This window comes from Spermophilus citellus (genome assembly GCF_964194105.1).
Source record: "Spermophilus citellus genome assembly, chromosome: 2".
In the NCBI taxonomy this organism is placed as follows: domain Eukaryota; kingdom Metazoa; phylum Chordata; class Mammalia; order Rodentia; family Sciuridae; genus Spermophilus; species Spermophilus citellus.
The window spans coordinates 241,351,360-241,360,654 of NC_138183.1; the positions used below are offsets into that span (position 1 = coordinate 241,351,360).

The 9,295-nt window shown below is 34.3% G+C and overlaps 1 protein-coding gene across 1 annotated transcript; it reads left to right on the forward strand.

The window, feature by feature from the left end:
- Positions 1 to 489: 489 nt before the first annotated feature.
- On the forward strand, positions 490 to 1,440 carry LOC308641855 (olfactory receptor 5T7-like; the record flags this gene model as incomplete). Its single annotated transcript, XM_081280439.1, has 1 exon — positions 490 to 1,440. The coding sequence occupies one exon, from the start codon at positions 490 to 492 to the stop codon at positions 1,438 to 1,440; it is 951 nt and encodes a 316-aa protein (XP_081136565.1).
- Positions 1,441 to 9,295: the final 7,855 nt, after the last annotated feature.

The following is a 9,295-nucleotide window of genomic DNA, read 5'->3' on the forward strand; positions in this document are numbered from 1 at the left end:
AATTAGTGTTCTGATAATATAGATGAGGAATTTATATGAAATAATTTTATTCAATTGTTAAAAGGCTATAGAATTCTGATTCTGTACAAGGATTTGTGCTGACATATCTCCAGTATATAGATATCAAATATATGTGTTTTTTTAGCTATTCAGTTCTTGCACTAATGTGCTTTAAAAAAAAGGCCTACTGCAACTCAGTTATATATTAACCAGTTGATATGATTACTTTTTAAAATGACATAATATCCTTCTTGTATGAACACCAATAACTTTCCCATGCTTCTGCAGTGACTGGCATGAACGATTGATTCACATTGTCTTCTACTCTGCTGCTTGGAAATTATACATTGTTCACACACACAAAAAAAAAAAAATTGTACATAATTGATCATGGTTCATGTTCATTCCAGTCACAGTGCTGTTCATACTTTCCTAGTAATCACCTGTCATTTTTTGGTCATCTTCAAGTGTGTTCCATGAGACTTCAGCATGAAGAATGTCACTGAAGTAACTGTATTTGTGTTGAAGGGCTTCACTGACAATCCTGAACTGCAGATCTTCTTCTTCCTCCTGTTTCTAGCAATTTATCTTTTTACTCTCATGGGAAATTTAGGACTGATTGTATTGGTCATTGGGGATTCCCGGCTGCACAACCCAATGTACTATTTTCTGAGTGTACTCTCTTCCATAGATGCCTTCTATTCCTCTGTTATCACTCCAAATATGTTGGTAGACTTTTTGTCAAGGGAGAAAACCATTTCATTTGGTGCCTGTGCAGCCCAGATGTTTTTTGCTGTAACCTGTGGAACCACAGAGTGCTTTCTCTTGGCTGCCATGGCTTATGATCGCTATGTGGCCATCTACAACCCACTTCTGTATACAGTGAGCATGTCACCCAGGATCCATGTGCCACTCATCTTGGCTTCCTGTGTTGGTGGAATTCTGCATGCTGTAACACACACCACAGCCACTTTCAGCCTGTCCTTCTGTGAATCCAACATAATCAACCACATCTTCTGTGACATCCCTCCTCTCCTTGCAATTTCCTGTTCTGACACTCGCCCCAACCAGCTTCTGCTCTTCTACTTTGCTGGCTCTATTGAGATATGTACTATACTAATTGTCCTGATCTCTTATGGTTTCATTCTGTTGGCTATTCTGAGAATACGCTCTACTGAAGGAAAGAGGAAAGTCTTTTCTACATGTGGCTCTCACTTAACTGTCGTGTGCATTTTTCATGGCACTGCTGTATTCATTTATGTAAGACCAACATCCAACTATGCTTTGGAACATGACATGGTAGTTTCAATATTTTACACCACTTTTATTTCCATGTTGAATCCCCTTATCTACAGTTTGAGGAACAAAGATGTAAAAGCAGGAATGCAGAAAGTGTTTGGGAATATTTGGCCTATCAATAAACTCTATTTTTCTCAATAGACATTCATTAAACAAATTGGGAATGATACGTTTGACAATACCATAGAGTTCCTGAAAATATTTGTTTCCTGGTATTGATGTGATTCTACTATGTGTGGACATTTGAAATAGTAATAATGGTCATATGTGTTTTGTGTTGTTCTAAATGTAGAATCATCTATTTCCTTTTTGCTATGTTCATACTTAAATTTGTATACACATATGTATGTACATCATGCTGATACTAAGTGAAATGTCTAAAACTGCAAAGCAAACTTGAATTTATTTATGTAGTTTTCAATATTCTGTATATTGTTTTCTGCCTAAATTATAAAATATGGACTATATTATTTGTGTTAATGAATAATTTTATCATGTCAACCAACTTGGTCAAGAACTATGTTAAACCAAAGGAAAAAAAAGTCACTAATGCCATAAGCCCAGGCCATCTTCCATGGAATATTAGGTACCTGGATGCAGTCAAAGCAATCTGCTGAATCCTTATTTCTATTCAACAATCTATTCAGCCTTGTGGTTCAGACTCCAAAGATAACATGCTCACATTCTAGAATCACACATCCCTGGCATGACTGGTGAAGTGAATTTCTTCTTCTTTTATTGTGTCTTCCTTAATATGGAGATGAAGCCTTTCTTTAATTCCTTTCAGACAATTGAAATAGATGTTAGCAGCTTTCAAGTTTATACTTAAACATGAGAATAACAAAAGAAAAGCACAGTTCAGAGAACAATGTACAACTGGATGATAGATTTTGTTCTTTCCAGAACTCAGCAAACATCTCTCATGATGAGATTCCCTACATACAGCCTTGGCCCCTACTCAGCTTTGGCTCTGTTCTCCTCAATTCTACTATTCTGAGAAGCTCTTGCAGACGGCATGGCTTCTTGTCACCCAGCTACAATAATGAATGTTCTGTGATCTCTAATGTGTTCATCTTTAAACCTGCTTCCAATACAGAGCACAGTTATGTCTCCATTAAAAATGTTTCAGTGATTTTTTTTTCTTTTCTTCCATCTTCTTTTATTACTTTTAAATTATTTGTACCTCCATATCCTCTCTCAAGTGTTTTCTATTTTATTCATTGCAGTAGGACAATACATTCATTATATAGAGTACAACCAAAAGATATTTTTCTGAAATGGATTGATAAATTTAAATAACACTGTAATGGACAGTACTGAATATCCTACTTATTGCACATAAGTAAGGGTATCTCAATTATAATTATAATCCCCCAGATGAAGGGAGATTATTATTAAATTATACATAAATTTATATCAAGTAATTTACATGAAAATTTCTCTTAAACACCTATGAAAATAGAAAATAAGAAAAGCAAAACAACAGAAAATTGCCCATTTTTCCCCCTACTGGATGTGTGAGGGGGAGGACAGAGATTGGGGTAAGTTGCCTTTATTTATCCTGCTTGATCTGATTTCTGCCTATTCATCATTTTAGCTATAACAAGGAGGCAAAGTCACTGTACTAAATATCAGAAATGTAAATGGATTAAATTTTCCAATTAAAAGATATAGAGTGAATGAAGGCATTACAAAATAAGAACCTACTATATGTTTCTTTCAAGAGGTCAACTTTATATCTAAGTAAATGCTTGGGTTGGTATTTAAGAATAAAGGAAGACATCCCTGGCAGTTGTAATTCACAAGAGAAAGAAGTAAGGATATTTGCAACAGATAAAATGTACTTAAAATAAGAAGCAATGAGAATACATAAGTACAATTATTGTAAAATGATAAAAGGGTCATTTCAACTAGTGGCAATAGAATTCTAAATATTTATGTATCCAAAATCAAAGAACCCAAGTTAATATAAATATTTAAGAGAGATTATAGTGTCTTTTTCCTTAAAGATAATAATACTGTCTTTTTCCTTAAAGATAATAATAACAACATAATCCTAGGAAAATTTAATGCTCCATTTTTCAACAATGGATATACAATTTAGGAATAAAATTAATGGAGAAGCAAAAGTCAAAATGCTTCTTGAACAAAGCAGACCCAACATCTACAGATAATTCTATGCAACACTTGAAGACTACACATCCATCTCATCAGCACATGGCATGTTCTGCAGAACACATTACATGATCAACTACAGAAAAGTATGAACAAATGTTGTAATCAAAATCATATTTTTTCCAATCAAACTACAAGAAATATAGATAGTATAGAAAAGATATACTTTGGACAATATAAAATTACATGAAACTGAAATCACTTTGAATAAACTAATGGATCAAGGGAGAACACATGAAAAAATTTAAATGTTCCATGAAATAAATTAAGATACAGATGGAACACAGAAAAACAAATCTTGGGATATGGAAAATCAATGTGAAGTGCTGAGTTTATACCAAGCAATGCTTACATCAAAAATTAGAAAAAACACAAACACCCTATCAGTACATCACAAGGAAGAGTAATAAAAAGAAGAAAAAGAGGATGTTAGAAGGAAAATAAATGATAAAGAGTAGAACCTAAATAAATGGTACTGAGACCAACACGATTGCAAATTATCAACAAAATGAAGAACCATTTCTTCAAAATGATCAGAAATATTGACCCACCCATACTTAGACTAAGAAAAGGGCCAAAACATTTAACTAAACAAAATAATGGATAAATAGGAAAAGGGATATAGCTCAGTGGTTGAACATCAGCTTAGCATGCTCAGGCTCTGGGTTCAAACCATTGTGGGGAAAAAATAGTGGGAGGTAATTCCACAAGACACCTCAGAAATGCAAAGGGTCACCAGAGATTTTATGATCAAGTCTACATTTGAAAAAATAGTGAAAATATTTTATAAGAAAATCTCAGGAGAAAACATTTACCTTCTGGTTTATAAGAGTTAAAGGATAACTAACACTAACTCTTCTTACTTTGTTCCAAAAAATAAAAGAGGGAGGAATTTTTTTCTAACACATTCTATGAAATAAGCAATACCCTGACATCAAAACCTTACAAGGACTTGACGTAAAAAGTTTTGGCTAATATCCTTGATCAAAAAAGATACAATTATGCTCAACAAATTACAACAAGTCAAAAGCAGCAGCATGTTAAATGGCTTTTTCAGTATTATTATGTGAGATTATTCTCAGGGATTCAAGCATGTGTCAATATATGAAACTCTATGAATATGCTACACATTAGCACCAGAATGAACATCAAAAACCCTCTGTATGATTATCTCCACATGTACAGAAAATGTGTTTCACAAAATAAAAATACTGGTCATGCAGAAATTGAAGAGAATAGACCTCAATATCATGAAGACCATATGCAACTAGCCAGTTGCTAATGTGATACTGAAAGACGAAAAGCTGATTCTCCCTTTCCATGATCTGAAACAAGAGTGCCCACTTCTTCCATTTTTTTTTCACCAGCCAGAATGACCAGGCAAGAAAAAAACACAAAAGACACCTGAATGGGAAAAGAAGAACTCAAACTGCAACTGCTTTTAGCAACACGATCTGATACATAGAAAATCTAAAGGATTGCAGCAAAATACTCTTAGAACTAATAAAAATGCACCAGTGTTGCAGAATACAAAATCTAGGGGCTTTGCTTGATAACAAAATCATCTGAAATGGAAATGGGAAGAGAAGTGGTATTCACAAAGGCTTCAAATATAAATAAACATTTAGGAAAAATATTAACGAACAAAGTAAAAAAACCCTTAAAGTGAACACTATGGAATATTAATGTAATAAATTAAAAGTCACAGTAAAATGGAAAAAAAAAATCCTATGTTCCTATGCTGGAAGAATAAATAACCTTAAAATACCCATGATATCCCAAAAGATTCATAGATTCAATGCAATTCTTATGAAAAAAGTAGGACAAAATAGATTGGACACCTGAGGAAACTTCAGGAAGCAGGATAATTGACTGCAGGATTCAGAGGTGGCTCTTGCCTAAGGATTCTTCCTCTCAACAAAGCTTTTGGGAATTCTTTGAACTTCATACCGAGTGGGATGGATCCTTGGCGGTTCACATAACAAGTTTTTTCTCTTCCATTCTCTAGATCAGACACAGGTTTTGCAAATTTTTAACAAGAAAACAGAGATGATATCTTTTTTTATACAACAAGCTTGCAGACTCTGTCACACCTTTTGTGTGTGTGCACACCTGACATTTACAAGAAAGAGGAAACTACCAACAACAATAAGCTTGGCAGACATCTTGCTGATTTGACAAGAGGAAAAGCTTAATTATGGCATGGATCTTTTGGATGGGAGCATGTGGCCAGCTACAATACCATTGTACTAATTCACAGGACTAGAAAAAGTTGCCCAAGATTTATATAGAAAGACACACACACACATACACACAAACATGCACACCCCAATAGCAAAAGCCATCATGACCAATAAGACTAAAGTGAGAGTCATTACACTACCTTATTTTAAAAGATACTACAAAGCTACAGCAATTAGATGTTCTATATTCAGCCTAAAAACAGAACTTCAGCATACAGGGACAGATTAGAGAGACTAAATGAGCCCATACATCTCATGCTACCAGAGGTTCAAAAGAAGAGCAAAGAAGACATTGGGGAAAAAGACAGTATTTTCAAGAAAAACTGCTTGTAGAAGAGGGTATGTTCATTCAGAAGAATAAAACTGGACGTGTATCTCTCTTTTTACTAAAATCAACTTGTAATGGATTAAAGACTTAAATGGAAGACCTGGAAACAAGAAACTACCAGAAGATTATGTAGGGGAGATACTTCAGAACATTGAAATGGGAAAGGATTTCCTAGGAAGACCTCAAAAGTTCAAAAGAAAATTATAAGTAGACAAATAGTGTTATTTCAAACCATAATGTTTCTGTGAAGTATAGGAAATGCTCATCAGAGTGAACAGACAACCTGTGGAGTAGAGTAAATACAAGCAATCTATCTATCTATCTATCTATCTATCTATCTATCCATATATATATATGTGTGTGTATATGTGTGTGTGTGTGTGTGTGTGTGTGTGTGTGTGTATATATATATATATATATATATATATATATATATATATATATATATATATATATATATCTGACATGGGGTAAAAGTTCAGACTCCATAAACAATGTCAAAAATCAATAGCTAAAGGTCCCAAATAACCCATATTAGAAATAAATGATAGATTTATTTTGATATTTCTGAAAATAGGATATACAAATGGAGAACAGAAAAATGAAAAAAAAAATGTTCAGCATCACTCATCACCTGTGAGGTTCAAATCTAAGCCATAAAGAAGTGTCATCTCAAAAGAGTAAAAGGGACTATTACCAAATACAGTAACAAACAAATAAAAAAAAAACACAAATGATAACAAACTCATGTAAATACATGAACAATATGGAAGGCTTGTATTGTGTTGATGGAATGTTGTCATAACATGTTGTCAGAACATGCATTATAGCAAAATAAAATATCGTTCTGCAATGATCTCCAGTCATTCCTCTGCTTTGCACATATAAAGGCAATGGAATCAGCATATAAGAGACTTCTACACTCCAGTGTTATTGGCACCATTGTTCACAATAGCCACAGCTAGAAACAAGTAAGTGCTCACCAACAGATGCAGGTATATAGAGTATGCTATACACATACACAATGGAATGTGATTTGCACAAAGGAAGCAATGAAATGATTTAATTTGGGACAATATGGGTGGAATGGGAGATCATTGTGTTATTCAAAACAACATATAAATATACATCTATAAATGTCTAACCAGCTTTAAATATTATATCATGAATACAGACATAGAAGCATTACATGTTAACCAATTAATATGTATAAGTTTATGTTTTCATGTGTCAGATGAAAATGAATTTATTAACATGTGGGAGGCCATCCTCACACGTGATTTGAGTTACCTCCCTGGCTGGATGAGAGGCACTTAGACACAGCTGTGTTAAAGCCTTCCCCACCCTTTCCCAGGTCGGAGGGCTTCTCTGTGCAGAGGCATGCCTGGCCACTGACCTGAAGACCCAATCGTCGCCCCTGACCTTGGGATGCTGCCCCCCATAATCTTCATTGAATGAGATTTTCCCTGGAATTTTTTGTTCCCCAATAAAAGCTCACTCCATGACATTTTCTCCCTTTCTCGATAGCCTCTTCAGTAAACCTCGATACTGCATTAGGTGGCTGGAGGCGGGAGCTAGCAGAAGCTGTCTCAAGCTGGTATTAAAGGTAATGAGAGTCTGTCTCTTTAATTTAAAATTCCCTACTAATTTCTTATGAACCGAACCTTCTTTCATGAAGCCAGCGCTGGTCGCATGGCAGATTAACTAAGAGACATTTTTAAAATAAAGTACTTCCATGAAAAATAAATTCTGGGCAATGGAACACAATCAGCAAACTAGAAACAAAGTCATGCATTTAGGGCCACTGATATTCAACGATGATTTCAAGAATACATATTTGGCAAAAGATAGTATCCTCAACGAACTGTTTTAGTACATCCAAATATCCACATACAAAGAATGTAGTCAGAATTCCCAGCTATGCCATGTAGGTATATCAACTTAATATGAATTACATATTTAATCCTAAGCCCTAAAAATGATACTCATAACAGATAATGGCCATAATTTCTTCATGACCATATGAAAGTTAAGCAGGGAGAAAAAATGGTGAGTGACTCTATTGGAACTAAAAATATTCTTCCAGGCAAAGAATCAATTAGCACAGTGAAAAGGCAGGTGATAAATGGGATGAAATATTTACAAACTGCAATCTAAGATGAAATGAATATAAAAAACATATAAGGAAGTACTGGGATGAGGCTCAGTGGTAGAACACTAGGCCAGAATACGTAAGGCCCTGGGTTCCATCCAAAGCATCACAAAAATGAATAAGTAAGTAAGTTAATTTATTAATAAGTAATAGTGATCTATAAAATATTACACAATCAGTAATTTAAAAATAATCACAGGATCTGACTATACTCTATGTAAAGAAGAAAATGGCCAAAAGTGTGTGGACAAGATGTTCAACATCACCAATAGTTAGGGAAAAGCAAACATGAAATATTTAAAACACGGGACAGAGAACACTATTCACTCAATAAAGAGCATCAGCTTGGACCTCAACCAGAATGATTTACTTTTTGTTATGAAGCAAATCATTAAACTGCTCTGTGGAAACAGAAGGTAATTTGGGTCTATTCCCTTTGGAATATCTGCTGTGGGCTTCCTCAACAGTTCCTTCAGGGGATATAAGCAGTTTAAATTTTCCACATTTACAGTTCACCCAAGCTTCTATTTGCTGATCCTTTGGTAAGAGAAAATTTCAAATATTTTCAAGGGTATTTTGGCACTAGAATGTAGGCTAGCAAGTATAGGTCTATTATTTGGTACCAATCATTTAAGCTACCAAAGAAGAAGCAAAAAGTAGTTCTTTGTTTTGCATGTGTGGATCCCTTATATTTATTAAGATCTAATTTATTAAGAGTTCTGACTAGGAATTTAAACCCCAACTACCTGGAAAAAAAAAGAAAAGTGGAAAATATTAAATCTATGTTTACTACACTACAAGTGAGCTTCTTATTGTGTATGTGCTTTCATGCAGATGATGAAGGCAAATAGTTCACAGCAAGACAATCATGAATCTAACAACAGAGGGTAAGAAAACAGGACATTTTCCACTCTGTGGGGTCCTCTATGTTGTTATAGTTGTAAAAGGACAATATTGGTAAAAGTCACATACCTACTACATAATCTTGTAGTCTCTTCAGAACTCTGCATATTTTATAGCATTTCTGTTAGGTTTAATGGCTTTAAAAACCCCAAAACATAAAATTGAGACTTGCTTTAATTTCCTGGGGAAGGGTGT